The sequence below is a fragment of the Andrographis paniculata genome, unplaced genomic scaffold (assembly GCF_009805555.1).
Source record: "Andrographis paniculata isolate CXL003 unplaced genomic scaffold, ASM980555v1 Contig45END, whole genome shotgun sequence".
Taxonomy (NCBI): domain Eukaryota; kingdom Viridiplantae; phylum Streptophyta; class Magnoliopsida; order Lamiales; family Acanthaceae; genus Andrographis; species Andrographis paniculata.
Window position 1 is genome coordinate 2279672 of NW_026137579.1, and position 16488 is coordinate 2296159.

The 16488-nt window shown below is 36.0% G+C and overlaps 3 protein-coding genes across 4 annotated transcripts; 2 read left to right on the top strand and 1 right to left on the bottom strand.

Moving 5' to 3' along the window:
* Window positions 1-711: 711 nt before the first annotated feature.
* LOC127251904 (DExH-box ATP-dependent RNA helicase DExH10) lies at window positions 712-8069 on the top strand. The gene is made up of 17 exons (XM_051275850.1): window positions 712-811; window positions 1325-2377; window positions 2594-2908; window positions 3562-3666; window positions 3748-3816; window positions 4444-4611; window positions 4699-4770; window positions 4853-4969; window positions 5152-5376; window positions 5507-5665; window positions 5918-6007; window positions 6125-6217; window positions 6374-6527; window positions 6883-7031; window positions 7122-7217; window positions 7431-7523; window positions 7644-8069. Exons 2-17 carry the CDS (start codon window positions 1406-1408, stop codon window positions 7752-7754), a joined length of 2988 nt encoding a protein of 995 aa, XP_051131807.1. The 5' UTR covers window positions 712-811; window positions 1325-1405; the 3' UTR covers window positions 7755-8069.
* A 503-nt stretch (window positions 8070-8572) lies between these two features.
* Window positions 8573-11729, top strand: LOC127251948 (proteasome subunit beta type-6-like). The gene is made up of 8 exons (XM_051275914.1): window positions 8573-8847; window positions 8963-9039; window positions 9281-9336; window positions 9728-9800; window positions 10239-10350; window positions 10706-10779; window positions 11072-11146; window positions 11384-11729. Exons 1-8 carry the CDS (start codon window positions 8736-8738, stop codon window positions 11513-11515), a joined length of 711 nt encoding a protein of 236 aa, XP_051131871.1. The 5' UTR covers window positions 8573-8735; the 3' UTR covers window positions 11516-11729.
* LOC127251947 (sodium transporter HKT1) lies at window positions 11578-14456 on the bottom strand. 2 transcript variants are annotated; one of them, XM_051275912.1, is made up of 4 exons: window positions 14235-14456; window positions 13109-14157; window positions 12246-12545; window positions 11578-12162 (listed from the first exon to the last, which is right to left on the bottom strand). In XM_051275912.1, the coding sequence occupies exons 1-4, from the start codon at window positions 14241-14243 to the stop codon at window positions 11964-11966; spliced, it is 1557 nt and encodes a 518-aa protein (XP_051131869.1). In that variant the 5' UTR covers window positions 14244-14456; the 3' UTR covers window positions 11578-11963. The 2 variants fall into 2 exon arrangements, with proteins under 2 accessions (XP_051131869.1, XP_051131868.1); XM_051275911.1 differs by having other exon boundaries at window positions 13109-14456.
* Window positions 14457-16488: the final 2032 nt, after the last annotated feature.

Here is a 16488-nt window from a genome sequence, read left to right on the forward strand (position 1 = left end):
TGAAGAGAGACAACAACAAGGGGGTTTTGAGTGAGTCTTACGATAAAATCACCAAAAATAAAAATGAATTGTCTTTTGTGAGACATACAAAAAAGGAAAGAGAGCCGTTTGCTAATTAAAAAAGAATTAGTAGATGAACAAATTATTAAAAATAATAGCACTTTTATACAATAATAAGATCGTCTTTTTATTAACATTAAAAATATTATTATATTTCGTCGTCTAAGTTGATAAAAAGTATGAATAAAATTTTTTTTGTCTTTGTAAGTGTAATGATATATTTGTAATTTAGGTAAAAATTAAGGTATTTTGGTATTGATGTATGATTACTTCTACTAAAATAAAAATAAATACTGACATACGAAAATAACAAAAAAAAATAGTTTGAATTATGACAGAAGAAGTTGTATTTATTGATATCAATATCCAAAAAGTCTATGGTATTTATAGTGGGAGTATTTGTTTTTTTTATGTATGATATTATTTGTAGTATTTAATGTTCAAAGCCGGCGGTTCACGGTTCCGCGTATTGAACCGAAGCGGACCGTATAAAAATCTATTTGGATTCGACGGCTGCTTCGGTTTGAAACTGACGAACCGGCGGTTCGGAACCGGTTGGGAAGTCTGCGCATATTTACTGTAAATAAGTAAAAATCTCCCTCGTTTTTTCCGCCACTATATATATTCCTTAAATAGTGTTTACTTTGTTTTAGGGGTGCCGCCTGAACCCGGAGCAATTATTTAAATTTGGGGAAAAAATTAGGGTTTAAGCATTCACGCCTGCTGCTTCTGCTGCTGCTCAATTTGATTGGTATGCTCTTTCAACTGCCTCCTCGATTAGCACTTATAGGCGAAGTAATTACATTCATGGTATAATAGTAGAGTCGTAAAAGTGCTATGTGAGATGTCAATTTAGATTTCAAACGGAAATTCGGATAGTACTCTTTCTGTATATGCTGTTGTAGCCGAAGATTGGAACTTTGAAGCTACTTTTCACATGTCAGTTTTCATGGGTTTTTGTTTTTTGGATGTTTTGATTCACGCTCATTTGCCTGTGTAATTAGTTGAGATTGTGTGGGCGCAAGTGTGAATTTTTGTGTTTAAAGTTCCGGCTTTGTTTAATTTTAAGGCATTTATCGTATCTATCAGTTTAATTTATCTTATTGCTGAAAGGCGAGTCCTTTCTCTTCTTCCCTGTTATACATACGTACAGGCGCAAAAGCACATGTACATATGATGGTTGTCAAATAAGAATAGAGAGCGACGAAGATTTTTTTGGTTATGATTAAAGTAATGTTTGTGTCGTCATATTGCCCTGTTACAGATCAGCAGAAGGTGGATTTGGAAGGTGGGCGAACAAAGTTTGGAAAATCTAGTGCGAAGTCGAAAGAGTGAGGCGCTCCAGATGGCTGAGTCTCCCGCATCCCTGAAAAGGAAGCAACCTGAATATGATTCAAAAGAAAAACAAGAAGTTTCTGTGCAAGACTTGACGCCCAAGAGGCGAAGCTTGTCTAGGACATGTGTGCATGAGGTGGCAGTTCCAAGTGGATATGTTTCAAACAAGGATGGAACAATTCATGGAACGCTCAGTGATCCAATTTATACTGGAGAAAGGGCGAAAGCTTATTCGTTTAAACTCGATCCCTTTCAGGAGGTTTCTGTTTCTTGCTTGGAAAGAAATGAGTCTGTCTTAGTTTCGGCACACACTTCAGCTGGGAAGACTGCAGTGGCAGAGTATGCTATTGCCATGGCCTTCAGGGATAAACAGAGGGTGATATATACTTCTCCTTTGAAAGCTTTAAGTAATCAGAAGTACAGGGAATTAAGCCAGGAGTTTTCAGATGTTGGATTGATGACCGGTGATGTGACTCTTTCGCCCAATGCAAGTTGCTTGGTGATGACCACAGAGATTCTCCGGGGGATGCTTTATAGGGGTTCCGAGGTGTTGAAGGAAGTTGCTTGGGTTATATTCGATGAGATACATTACATGAAGGATCGGGAAAGAGGTGTTGTTTGGGAAGAAAGTATTATTTTTTTGCCGCCTGCTATTAAGATGGTTTTTCTTTCAGCAACAATGTCAAACGCAACTGAATTTGCTGAATGGATCTGTAATTTACATAAGCAGCCATGTCATGTGGTCTACACAGATTTTAGGCCCACACCATTGCAACACTACGTGTTTCCTATGGGTGGTTCTGGTTTGTATCTTGTTGTTGATGAGAACGAGCAGTTTAGAGAGGATAACTTTTGTAAGCTTCAGGATACGTTCACAAAGCAAAGTCTGGGTGATGGAAACAAAAGCGGTGGTAATTCCAGGGGTAGGATTGCAAAAGGTGGCAATGGATCTGGTGTTTCTGATATATACAAGATTGTCAAGGTGACTATTCAGGATTTATGTTTGACTTTTGTCCAATTGGTTAATAGTTAATTTACCTTTGCCTAGTAGTGAGGAAGGAGGGACTACCGATAATTTGTACTAAAGCAAGAACTTTGTACACTTTCATTATTCCCTCTCTCTCTCTCTCTCTTTTTTTTTTTCTTTTTCAGTGCAAATTTTATGTTCCCGTAGAATTAATTATTTCTAACTTTCCAGATGATAATGGAGCGCAAATTTCAACCAGTCATCATATTTAGTTTTAGTAGAAGAGAGTGTGAACAACACGCCATGTCAATGTCCAAGCTTGATTTTAATAGCCAGGAGGAAAAAGATGATGTGGAGCAGGTGTTCAGAAATGCCATCCTTTGTTTAAGTGAAGAAGATAGAAACTTGCCTGCAGTTGAATTGATGTTGCCATTGCTTAAGCGAGGCATTGCTGTTCACCATTCGGGTTTGCTACCTATTATCAAAGAACTTGTTGAACTTCTATTTCAAGAAGGGCTTGTTAAGGCTCTTTTTGCGACAGAAACGGTAATATAGATGTCGCTTCCAAATAAGTTTGTGTTTACTTTAGAAATCAAATTAGTTGCACTAAGAGCTCCACATCAAATACACTTTGTTTATTATATTTCACAACATGTCTTAACACTGGGTTCATTAAGGAAGTGGTACAGGGCTGTTTCCAATTTTTTGTTAGCCTGGGTGTATTGATAAGTAATGGGCCTCAATCATATGGCTAAAAACTCACGTGTGACTTGCATGCAATTTTTTATGAAAAGATGATATGCACGATAGTTAAAGTTACTATACATATATTTTGCTTTCTTTTGGAGTTTAGTTTAGAATTTTTGTTTTAGTTTAGTTTGAATAGTTGTTTTAATATGATGCTTTGTGAGGAAAAATAATATATTTATATAGATTATCGTATATAATAAATTGTGGTCGTATATATTCTTCATTGAACATTTATGTGCCTCCTACTTGACCAGGGCCCACTCCAAGAGGGGGCCCAATTGATTTACGAATAATCTATATTTCCAAAACACACTTGCCCTGGGCCTGCCTGGCTGTATATTGAATGCTCTACATTTATATACATAATCAAACTCTATTCATATACCATGCCTGTATGCAAACTTTTTCTCTTTTGCTTTTTATTAACTTTTATCTTTTATATACAACAGTTTGCCATGGGTTTGAACATGCCTGCAAAAACTGTCGTTTTTACTAGTGTCAAAAAGTGGGATGGTGATAGCCATCGCTATATTGGATCTGGTGAATATATTCAAGTGAGTAATCAATCTTTTATATGATCTATGTGTGATGTCTTTTATTCTTGACGACTGCTGACATATTTGCTCATCATGTAGATGAGTGGTAGAGCCGGACGACGTGGTAAAGATGAGCGCGGTATATGCATCATAATGGTCGATGAAAAGGTTTGGCCCATTTTATCTTTCTTAGAAAAGATCCCATTTTTGTTAGTTTACTCCTCATCTAGTTTGTAAACCTTGAGACTACTGGCTTTTAATATGGTGGTAATCTGGCTGTGCAAGCATTTATCAAGATTTTCCGCTGTTTCTATGAGGCCGTAGAAAATGTTTAATCATAGATAGCATGTTGGATAAGGGCTTCCATGTGCAAAGTCAGATAGCTGCAATTTGTATCTAATTTATGTGCTAATTACAAAGCATCTTACGGTCCCTTGTGTGTCATAATATGGGAGTTTATGGCGAACCTGTGTGGTATCTTTTGACATTGTGAAGTGATGAGGAGGAATTTAGCAAACAATTAAAATGGTTGTCTAATTATAGTAGGATGAAAATCTTGATAGGCTGTTACGTATGTAATTGCAATGGCTTTTTAATGATTGTATGCAATCTGAGTGCTATTTTTATTCTTTCAATTGGTTGTTTTCTTTTTTTTCTACTTGGTTGGCCAACATTGTTTGGTCCACCTATGCTTTGCAGCAATGGTAAAATCGAACTCTGTACATATATTTTGTGGTACTTGTATGTGTAATCTATTATAAATTTGATGTTTTATGCCATCTCTTATGACCTCAGATGGAGATGAATACCCTCAAAGACATGGTTTTGGGAAAACCTGCACCTTTAGTCAGTACCTTCAGGCTAAGCTACTACTCAATTCTGAATTTAATGAGCCGTTCTGAGGGACAATTCACTGCTGAGCATGTTATCAGAAATTCCTTCCACCAATTTCAGTATGAGAAGGTTTTACCTCTAAACTTAAATTTGATCTGTCTTGCTAAAATATGTGCAATGGCTAAAAGTTTTCTGCAACATCTTTCTTACCTCCAGGCTTTACCTGACATTGGGAAAAAGGTCACGCAGCTTGAAGAGGAAGCTGCTGTACTAGATGCATCAGGGGAGGTAGAGCTTCAGTTCCTCATCGAGCTTGAAATTTGTTGTTAAAGACCTATAAAATGACATGATCCTCATATTTTTACTGTAGGCTGAGGTTGCGGAGTATCATAAGATAAAACTTGAGATAGCTCAACTGGAAAAGAAAATGATGGCTGAAATAACGCGCCCTGAAAGAGTTCTTTCTCTCCTCTCACCTGGCAGGCTGGTATGTATGCTGATAGGTAGTTATGGATGTATAAATTAAATAACACATGACATTACAGTCTTAATATAATATCTGTATGTATTGGTTCAATTGATGTCATGCTTTCACATTTTTTATCAAGTGTCTGCATTTTCTTCCTTTGTTCTTTATTCCTATACCAAACTACATCTGGAAATTTGCAGGTTAAGGTAAGGGAAGGTGGAACAGATTGGGGTTGGGGAGTTGTAATCAACGTGGTGAAAAAATCTCCAACAGCATCAAGTTCTTTGCCTGCTACACTCTCTTCTTCCCGCGTTAATAGCTATATTGTGGATACTCTGCTTCATTGCTCTCTTGGCTCAAGTGAAAATGGATCTCAGCCAAGACCTTGTCCTCCTCATCCTGGAGAGAAAGGTGAAATGCATGTGGTGAGTTAGTAATTTTCTGAGAAAACATCACAGTCCAAAAATTTCTGCTCAATTTTCTTCTTCAGCTGGTATGATTATGATAAAAAGAGATATGCTTGGGAAGTTATGCACTTCTTTTTAAATGTGACAGGTTCCTGTTCAGCTGCCTCTTCTTTCTGCACTTAGCAAACTTATAATAGCAGTCCCTTCTGATCTCCGGCCAATGGAAGCTCGCCGGGCCATTCTCCTTGCTGTACAGGAACTTGAAAAACGCTTTCCCCAAGGTCTTCCAAAGCTGAACCCTGTCAAGGTATTGTTTGTGATCGATGCTGCTTCAATGATTTTCATTGTTACAACATGAATTCAATTATTCTGATATGTGTCGCCTGGATTATCATGACTGATATTGTATTATGTCCCTTCTCATGTACTCTAAACATCCTGTCACGGTTATGCTTTCTCCATTTAAATTGAACTTTGTCTGATTGTTTGTGCATTTATTAGCTTTTATACCTTATTAGCCAGGATGATACTGTATATTCTCCGCCCCCTGTTTTGACAGGATATGGATATTGATGATCCAGAATTTGTGAAATTGGCTAACCAAATTGAGCAACTTGAACATAAATTATTTGTTCACCCACTGCATAAGGTATGCCAAACGGTTAATTTATCTCTTCTTTAGCACTTGTCTAACTGTCTTGTAGCTGCTTTTCATTACCAAAAGTATGTATATATCTATATTTTAAAACGATGCTATGTTTTGCAGTCCAAAGATGAACATGAGATAAGAAGTTTTCAGAGAAAAGCAGAAGTAAATCATGAAATTCAACAGCTAAAATCGAAAATGCGTGATTCTCAGGTGCTTATTTCTGGTGGATGTGCTTCCTCCTAAACCCATGCCATTCTTCCTTACTCTTATGCTTATCTTTACACATATATCAAATGGTTATCTAACTTTTGTATCATGCAAGATTTTGTCTTCCTAATCAGTTATGAATCTCTTGAACTTTTTCAGCTTCAAAAATTCCGTGATGAACTTAAGAATCGTTCCCGGGTTCTCAGAAAACTTGGTCATATAGATGCTGATGGCGTTGTTCAGTTAAAGGGACGGGCAGCCTGCCTGATAGATACAGGAGATGAGCTCCTTGTCACAGAATTGATGTTCAATGGTAAACCATCTCCTATTAATATTACAAAATATATTGCGTAATTATATGTTTTGGCCTTTTTGAAACTATTAGGCAACAATTTCTCTTCATTTTAACTTGCATGTTCTATGCATTGGGGCCTCATTGAATATTGCATTGCCGTTTCTCATTGGTTAGATCTATGCGTTTCTTTACATGTTACCAAGAGTTTTATTGCAGTGTTGGTTTGTCATGTCAATTAAACATATTGTATATGATTAATGTAAAAACACTTTTACATTGCTTCCGTTGTGTGTTCTGTTCATACATTGGCTTATTTTATTTAATTTTTTTGGAATTAATTTTGTAATTTGAACTCTTGTAATGATTTGAGCAGGTACCTTCAATGATCTGAATTATCATCAAGTTGCAGCCTTGGCAAGCTGCTTCATCCCTGGAGATAGATCGAGTGAACAGATAAATTTAAGAGCTGAACTCTCCAAACCTCTGCAACAGCTTCAGGACAGTGCCAGAAGAATAGCTGAGGTATTTTAACATGCTCTAAATTCCATGTTTTCTCTATTTCATTTTTTTGAATTAGTATATTAACGATGACTGGAAACGTCACCATTGCAGATCCAACGTGAATGCAAACTGGAAATAGATGTGGACGAATATGTTGAGGCATCAATTAGACCATTCTTGATGGATGTAATTTACTGCTGGTCAAAGGTTGGTGTATACCTTCACAGTATTCTATTTGCGATTATTTCTCTAAGATTAGCAGTAACATCTGTTTTTACTTTTGTTTCATTTCTTTGTTCTTCACCTTCAATAACCAGTTTCAAAATTGGCCCTGTTTCTATTTTCGATTAGCTATATTCCCATCAATATATGTTGTTGACATTCTTGATTATTCATCCATCTTTGAATCTTCTTCTCCAGGGAGCATCCTTTGCCGAAGTCATCCAAATGACTGACATATTCGAAGGCAGTATTATTCGCATAGCAAGAAGGCTTTACGAGTTTCTGAACCAGGTGAGTTTTTACCACTGTTCTTACCTAGACTGAAAACTGATTTAATCCTACCTGCCATTTCCTTTTTGAACTCCATATCTTCAACCTCAGTTGATGTTCTTTTTGTACATTACTTTTCAGTTGAAATCAGCAGCTCATGCTGTCGGGGAAGCTGATCTGGAAGACAAGTTTAACGGTGCCTGCGAAAGCATCCGACATGGCATAATGTTCGCAAACTCGTTGTATCTCTGAAGAATCAGAAATTTGTGGTGCTGGAATGGAACCTGGCATGGATTGCTTGGAGAATCCAATGTTGTTGTTTTGCCTTCAAAGTTATATGTAGATCATTACATAGATATAGGAAATTTGTTTTGCAGTTTGCAATCCATAAAGTCCATGTCTGCCTTGTTCAAGTATCCTGTCTTCGAAGCACCGGCTGTGTATTATTCAAGAAGAATAAATTTTTCATTTTTTTTTTGTTTTGTTTTTTTGTTTTTTGTGTTTATCTTCTATAATGTAAACATATTACTATAATTTATTTGGAAAAATTTGGTCAATATTCATATAGATGCTTTTTGAAAGTTTTGTGGTTATTATTAATAGTTTTTTTTTTTTTTAAATATCATAGGAGTGTTGAATATATGTGAAAAATATAAACATTGACAATTAGTTATTTATATTAACATAGTATTTAATTTAATTTGATTTGAGTTTTATATTTATGTGATATTTTTAAGAGAAAATATATTTTGTGTAAGATTTTTTTATGTAAATAATAGCAGTTTGTTTAGCTTATATATATATATTTAAAATATAATATATCTACAAAATTATTATTTTTATATTATTTATATAATTATTTATGTTTTATATAATATCCTTTTAAATTATTTTACAAAAACAAATACATTGAAATAAACGATTATAAAAGTGATAATTTTGTAAATAAGAATATAATTTAAAAAAGCATGAACAATGGAGAATAGAGGGTTGGGGCCAGTTTGCAAAATTGATATTCTAGAGAGGCAGATGTATAAATTGTTGAAAATCAAGGGGCTGAACTCTTGTGAATGATTGAAACTGAGCTGGTGCATTCTTCCGGTGCACGAAACCCTGGCTCTTGTCATTTTCAACTGATACTTCTTTCTTCTTCAATCGTTTCGCTAGGGTTTGGACTCTGCTGATAATCGTGCTCCGGTTTGAGGCCATTTCGTTCGCATATTCGTTGGCGTCATGGATTTCAGCTTAGGAGATCTCAATGCTCCTCATTCGATGGGGACTACTATCATCGGAGTCACTTACAACGGCGGGGTTGTTCTGGGCGCCGATTCTCGCACCAGCACCGGTGACTCTTCTTGCCCCAAGAAATAAATTATTTGATGTAGGAAGGCTCTTAAAATCTCGTGGCTTCGTACAATTACCATTTTTCATGTTTTGTGTTCGGTAACTATGATTTGTAGGAATGTATGTGGCGAATCGGGCATCTGACAAGATCACTCAGCTAACCGATAATGTCTATCTCTGCCGCTCTGGTTCGGTAAGAATTTGTAGGAATTTTAGGGGTGCTATTTATGTGTTTCTCTTCTTCTTTCCTTCTGTATTTTTTAGGAAGTTTAGGGTTTGAAATTATGTTTGCTGCTTTTCTCATATTGTTCCGTGTCGGTGAACAGTGTGTCTACTCTTTGAATAGGAAAATGTATATGATCTATGCTTGATTTCCACTAGGGAAGCAAAATATCTTTTCTTACTTTTGACGAGCCTTTTTTTTGTTTTCTCAGGCAGCAGATTCGCAGATTGTATCAGATTACGTCCGTCACTTTCTTCATCAACACACGTAAGCTTGCCTGAAACCTCCATTGTAATATTGTTGTGTCTTATAATGTAATTGATTTTTGAAACTTAAAAGACCTTGAATTCTTTTTTTCCCCCTCAAACATCATCTATTCTGTTTATTAGCACATCTGCCTGATTATGGAATTTCCAATTCTTAAGGAGCTAATGTAGTGTACTTTATGTATAGAGGAAAAACGCTTAAATAGACTGAGTGAGAGTTAGAGCTATCTTGGAATAATGCTAGTCATTAATGGCTGTTTAACATTTCTCCTTGCATAATTCCTCAAATGTCACATTCTTCATATTGGTTTGCCAAATGGATTTCGAATCTTGGTGAAATATGTCTTCTAAGTTTATAAAATGAAATTCTTATGATTTTCTTAGCCATGCAGGATACAGTTGGGGCAGCCATCAACAGTAAAAGTTGCTGCCAACCTTGTCAGATTATTATCTTACAACAACAAGGTTTGCTAACGAGCTCTTATATGCAATTCTTAAATTTTTGTGGGCATTTACAGGTTAAAATTGTTGGAAATTTTGATAGTTATGCTACCATTGGAATGGTTTCCGATGCATTTATGCCAAAATATATATATTTTTCAATGTGATGGAAATATAATTGATATGGTTTTAGGTGTAAATGTGTCTTATCATCATATTTATTGCTTTTAAGATGATGCACATAGTATGACTGTTGTCTTTGTAACGCTTTCAGAGTTCTCCATTTTGAAGTTGGCCCAAGCCAAGATAATGAGAATGACGAACATTTAATTTGTGCCTGAATGTAAAATATTACCAAACTGCACTTACAGCCTGCCTTGATATATCTATTTCATGTGGTTGCGGAGTTATAGTATTTTTATATTTGGTCTCTGCTTTATTTGAATATATTGATTTTTGCAGAACATGCTGCAAACTGGTCTGATTGTTGGTGGATGGGATAAGTATGAAGGGGGCAAAATTTTTGGAGTACCTCTGGGAGGCACTATTTTAGATCTGCCTTTTACCATTGGAGGTGCCCCCTTTTTTTACTTTTTTTTAAAAATTACTCTTCGTTATAAGATATTTTTCAGTTTCTACATAAAACCTATTTTTACAGTTTTCCAGGATGGTTTCTAAGCTATTTCTGAGACTCTTGTCCCCCTACATTTTTATAACTCTTACTGAATGAAGAACCTTACTTTGTAATACTGAACTAAATAAATAAACACAAGAGACCACACCCTCCAAGTGTAATATTTCTGGTTTGCACTGGCCAAACCTCAAGATGGCCAAATACTTCATATCTCTGCTTTAACATGTAGTAATCAAGTCTATATGCATTATAATAGGCTTGAAGTATTGCACACTGATTCTTGTTTGTATCTCAGGGTCTGGCTCTACCTATCTGTACGGGTTCTTTGACCAAGAATGGAAGGAAGGAATGACGCAAGATGAAGCTGAGGTGCTTTATGCTCTACTACTTCTATGAAAAATTATTGAATTCATTCTGAGAATAAATATTTAGGACTTCCTTCTGTTGTTTTTCTTCAAAATTTTGTTTGTATAAATTAGATATCAGTATCACCATAAGCATACTGCTCCTATGAACCATCACTGGAATTTGCAAGTGATTTTCATAGTCTAGATAGGCCTGCAATATAATAATGTTCAATCTGGAAAGCTGTGTAGCTTATCACTTACATTGCAGCCGCTCATTCTAATGTACCTTACATTTCTTCGACATTTTTTCTCAGAAATTAGTTGTGAAAGCAGTTTCTCTTGCCATTGCTCGGGATGGTGCTAGTGGCGGTGTTGTTCGAACTGTGACTGTAAGTCCTGTTAATTACCTCTCGTTCTGATTAAAAGTGATAAACCCCAAACCCTAAAACTACACCTTGTTCTTGCTTATTATGCATATTTCTGCCTTTCCAATTACAGGAATTCATTTCTGTAATCATTATAGTCTCTTTCCATCAAACAGCATGCATGCTTGCCTGCTGGTGGTGTCTTGTCTCTTGATTCCACTTTCGAAACCTTATGGTCGCGATGATGACTTGTTATTGCAGATTAACGAGGATGGAGTGGTTCGAAAGTTCTATCCGGGTGATACACTACCTCTCTGGCATGAAGAGCTGGAACCTAAGGATTCACTGTTGGATATACTGGCAGCATCCAGCCCCGAACCAATGGTCAGCTAAATGAACTTTTACTTCCCAAAATGTTCGGTCATTCTGTCCTTAGCCACCATAAAATGTTCAAGACTTTTGATGCTCCACTTTCACTCTCCACTAATTTTAGTCGAATGGTTTTTACTTTCCACCTAGACTCCACTCCCATTTTGTTTCTGTGGTTTGTTTTGGAACATGATTGTGACAAACACACACATATAAATACATATATTTTTCAGCATCATTTCTACACATTCCTAACATACATTATTATTATTTCAACACTCATTTTTCAAAAGCTAGAAATATTTATATACACAACTAGCTGATCAAGCCTGCATATACGTTTTACATTAGGTAGAAGCTACTTACATTTTGTATGATACAATCACACCAAACATATATATATATATATGTTTATTTGTGAGAGAGAGAGAGAGAGAGAGAGAGAGAGAGAGAGAGAGAGAGAGAGAGGGTATTATTGCAGGGCCCATGCCCTACCCCCTCTCCTGGTGTATTTTTTCAACCTTCCAAAGAACATCACTATGATCAGCACAAATTTCCCCTCATTGCTCCATCTTCCTGCAAAACCATACGACGCATCCTTGCAGCGTCCGTCGGGTGTGATTTGTCTTGCGCAACTGTATCCAACTGAGAACCCGACGTTCCCATATGCACTGCAATATAGAAACCATATCAACACTAGGATTTGATTTGATTTGAGTGTGCAAATTTCAGTGCAAGTGTTTTTCTCGCTTACCTGATCACCTCAACGACGACATTGAGTACGTTGAAGTTAAGGGGGTCTGTCTTGATCGAATGCCTCTCTGTAATGCAAATAAGGATGACGAATATGGTGAGGTATGTGAGCTGTGAGAAAAACATGTTTTCCCAGAAACCACCCTGCAGCAGCTTCATCTTCTTGTTTTCTCTTCTTACTTTGCAGATATCATCTACATCATGATCATTATTGTTATCGTTATTGTCACAGTCGTCGTCTCTTATTTTTGTGGTGTCACCTTCACTAATTGGTGCATATGAAGTGTATGGTGGGAGGTACCTGCAATTTGCAAAGGAGCTAGTAGTAATTGCTTGCACTTACATTATTATTATTATTACATTATATTATATTTTCACAGAAACTAATCACCAAATTGCATTGCATGCATGCAAATGCAAGCATTCCATCTATCTATCTATCTATCTATCTATCTATACCATGATAATATATATAAATTAAAGGTAGCGCGCAGTGCTTTCAAAATATACATTTAGATTTGCAGGGACCGCCACCCACCCACCTATATTCTCAATGGTCGAGACATAGAATACTAATAATTAATTTAAGGATAAGACACGAGCACCACATTCAATAAACTAATCAATATATTTTAACTAATCATTCATGCAACTTTATCATAACCTACGTGCGTGGGAATAGAATATAATACTATATAGAGCTGTTCCTCCATTCCACACAACAACATAGTACCTGAACCCCCCACCCCCACCTCCACCCCCACCCGAAACAAGTGCAAAACAAATGGAAAAATAAATAAATAAATAAATAATCAACAGAAAAAAAAAAAAATAAAAATAATAATAATAATAATGAGGACTTACATCATGAAGACAAACAGCACGAGAACAGCAGAAGAAATGGCAGAGAGATCAAAAACCAATTCCCCAGTATGCCTGGAATTCACCACCTGGAACAACGACGCCACCAGCTTCTGGTACCCATTCAGGCCGCCGCCGCCGACCGCCGCCGACTTCCATTCCATCGCGCAGAAAACCGCCAACTGCAACGCTATAAACCCTAATCCACTCATTCCCAAATACACACACCGCCTTCCCGCCAGCAGGTGGTCGTACCCTAATTTCCCGCCATTCTCCGCCATGTACCTGTACTCCTTCTTCTTCGACCTCGTGAACTTCCCGGCGACCCAAATCGACGCCCGCAGGCAAATCGGGTACATCGTGTTCCCCATCAGAATCTGCGGAATCAAAATCAGAAGCAGGCCTGAGTTCTTCTTGAACACGGCCATGTTCTCGTTGGTCGGGACGTATCCGCAGTTCGTGAACGTGGAGACCGCCGTGAAGACGGCGAACACCTGCAAGTTCAGGCCTTTTCGCCGGAGGATTCTGCGCGCGCTCGGAATCGACGAAAGGTACACGAAAATGGCAATGGAGCCCGACAGAGTTGCCGCCAGAAGGTAAACGGAGACGACGGTGGATAAAAGTGCAACGGATTTTAATTTCAGGCTGTCGCCGTCGTCGCGAGGGTTTTTTTCCCACAAATTGGGATGAACACAAACCTTACCGATCTCGACCCCGTCGCCGGCGGCGACACGATCGGAATCAGCGCCGGCGGTGAAGACATTCGGGATTCTCCTTTTCATCTTCGATTTGACGAGCAGAAGCCCGATCATGGAGGTGAATACCTCGCCGCCGAGAAACATCATGAAGGTCATGAACACGAGCTGGAGGCTCGAGAAAACCTCCATGTCAACGGTGGACATGCTGGAGACGGTGGAGGCCGACACGGCGGTGAAGAATAGATCGACGTTGGCCGGCGGAGGTCGCCGCCGGGGCCTGGAAACCTTAAGGGACATGAATCCGGCGCCGGAAAGGAGGAGGAAGTAGACGAGTTCTTGCCAGAAGGGATTCACCTGAAACAGGAAGAAACGAATCAGGCCGACAAGGGCCGCCACAATTCTTCTGACAGTGGAGGAGTTGTTATTATTACATTGTCCATCTGCAGAGGGCTTCATGATCTGCAACAAATTCAGTTACAGTGAAGAAGATGAAGAAGAAGACGAATTGAGTGTAGGTACAAGACTTTTAGCGTTGAGTACAATAGATAGATCGATAGGTAGTTAAAAATGGTGGAGGACGTAAGTTATATATATATATATATACATAGATATATCTAATCATATCTACTTAGGTTTTTTGTATTATAGGGGCACCAACACTATCCCCACACACACACACACATATATATATATATATACATAGTTGAAAAAAAAATAAAATAAAATAAAAAATGTGTATATATTTATAAGTGTGTTTTTGCATGCTAATTAAGCACTAGTGCTAGTGACGTAGGATGGTAGCATTTTGGACTTTTCTTGTTTTATGAATTTTTAAATTCGAGGAAATTTTAATAATAATAATAATAATAATAATAATAATAATAATAATAATAATAATAATAATAATAATAATAATAGTATGTGTATGGATTCACAATTAATTATTAAAGTACAAAGTGTATAATTTGGTGGCTTAATTAGTTAACTGTCAAAGTATTGTTATGAAATTAATTAATAGTCTTGAATTAATGTTGTGTGACTTTTTAATTAATCAAAATCATTGTGGATATCATAACACTTGCTTAAAAGAAAATTGGGAAAGTAGAAATGATACCATTTGTTAAAATCTATGTTGTTCTAGGGCAAGATTCGATTTGAATTTCGAACAAGTTTGAGGTGAAAAATGTGCTAATAATTTTGTGGATTAAGTATCAACTCTATTGATGCGTCCGATTAGTCGAATAAAATAATATGCCTTTTTTTGTTTGTTTGAAAATTCAAGAATGGACACATTTCCTGTGAAAGAGATTTAATTTGTGCCTAAGTAGTCATATAATTAGTTTTGATTGAATTTATAATATATTATGACATATATAATACTCCCTCCGTCTCAAACACCCTGCAATATTTCTTTTTTTTTTTTTTTTTTTTTTATGTCCCAAACAGTCTGCAACATTTCCAAAATAGGAAATAATTAATTATATTTAATTTCTACCCCGCCTAATTTCTAAATTATCCTACTTAATATTATCCATCTAAAAATCCGTACCAAAAGTAAACGTTACACCTTGTTTGGGATGGAGGGAGTGCTACTTCTTTAGATCTACTATATATCATATGTTTAGTTGAATAGTCTAATCCAACAGCAAAAATTAAAAGACAGTATGCTTCAATTAAACCCGAATAATATTTATAGTGGAGAGATACTATGATATGATATGATTCATTCTTTCATTAATGTGGAAATGAGAACCTAATTCCACTTTACTAATTATAAATATATAATATATATATATATAACAATCATTTTGAAATATAGACCAATTACAAAATGCATCCTGTTGCATGTGCACTGATCTTATCAATTTTTCTGATTAGAACAGGTCAAAAAGTTATTCTAAATCCAATAATATCGTATAGAACAACAAATTTTCATATATTAGCTCCACCTTCAATATTATATATTCCATCCGTGCACAAACTAATATCCTACTTTCCTATTTGAGACGTTCAACAACTATTGTCCTATTTCTTTTTTTAAATACAAATTTTACATTTTTACCTTCAATTTATTCATTACTTTCAATATCTACCATAAAATTAAAGGCACATTTATCGATTCATAACAAAAAGACAATCACCTAAAAAACCGTGCAAATATACTTTAGGACAATAGAAATTCGACGGAGGGAGTAGTATATAAATATTTTTGAAAAATTTCACAATAGATAATTTTTTTTTCTTTCAAAAAAAAAAAAAAATTCCAAAACTTATTATTGAAACCTACTCCTTCAGTCCCACATAATTTGTCCCTATTTTCTATTTTCGTCTGTCATACATAACTTGTCCTTTCTATTTTTTAAAATATAATTATGCACTTTAATGGCATTTTAAATTTTAAATTTTATAATTTTTTTAATTTTAATTAAAATATTTACTTATCTTAATCTTAATCTATAATTATGTTTACTAAATAATAATTATTTTTACTAATACATTGCTTAATTATTTACTAATTATACTTTACCTAAATTTCCGTGTCTACGGTAATACGCCCATATTAAATGGGACTGAGGGATAATATATTTCTGGCTAAAAAGACAGCCATGATTTATATGCGTGTATTTTTTTTTTTATGTTGGTGCTCTTAAAAGTTGAATAGTCCTTAGGTTAAATTACTTTTTA

Bases quoted from the DNA above. Each gene is read 5' to 3' on its own strand.
- LOC127251904 (XM_051275850.1), top strand. From the start codon at position 1,406: ATGGCTGAGTCTCCCGCATCCCTGAAAAGGAAGCAACCTGAATATGAT. The intron at 2,909-3,561 runs GTAATATAGATG...TATATACAACAG, and splicing joins CTCTTTTTGCGACAGAAACG to TTTGCCATGGGTTTGAACAT. The intron at 4,612-4,698 runs GTTTTACCTCTA...TCTTACCTCCAG, and splicing joins ACCAATTTCAGTATGAGAAG to GCTTTACCTGACATTGGGAA.
- LOC127251948 (XM_051275914.1), top strand. From the start codon at position 8,736: ATGGATTTCAGCTTAGGAGATCTCAATGCTCCTCATTCGATGGGGACT. The intron at 10,351-10,705 runs GTGCCCCCTTTT...TTTGTATCTCAG, and splicing joins TCTGCCTTTTACCATTGGAG to GGTCTGGCTCTACCTATCTG. The intron at 10,780-11,071 runs GTGCTTTATGCT...ATTTTTTCTCAG, and splicing joins TGACGCAAGATGAAGCTGAG to AAATTAGTTGTGAAAGCAGT.
- LOC127251947 (XM_051275911.1), bottom strand. From the start codon at position 14,259: ATGAAGCCCTCTGCAGATGGACAATGTAATAATAACAACTCCTCCACT. The intron at 12,546-13,108 runs GTAAGTCCTCAT...TGCAAATTGCAG, and splicing joins GTGCTGTTTGTCTTCATGAT to GTACCTCCCACCATACACTT. The intron at 12,163-12,245 runs GTAAGCGAGAAA...TCTATATTGCAG, and splicing joins GTCGTCGTTGAGGTGATCAG to TGCATATGGGAACGTCGGGT.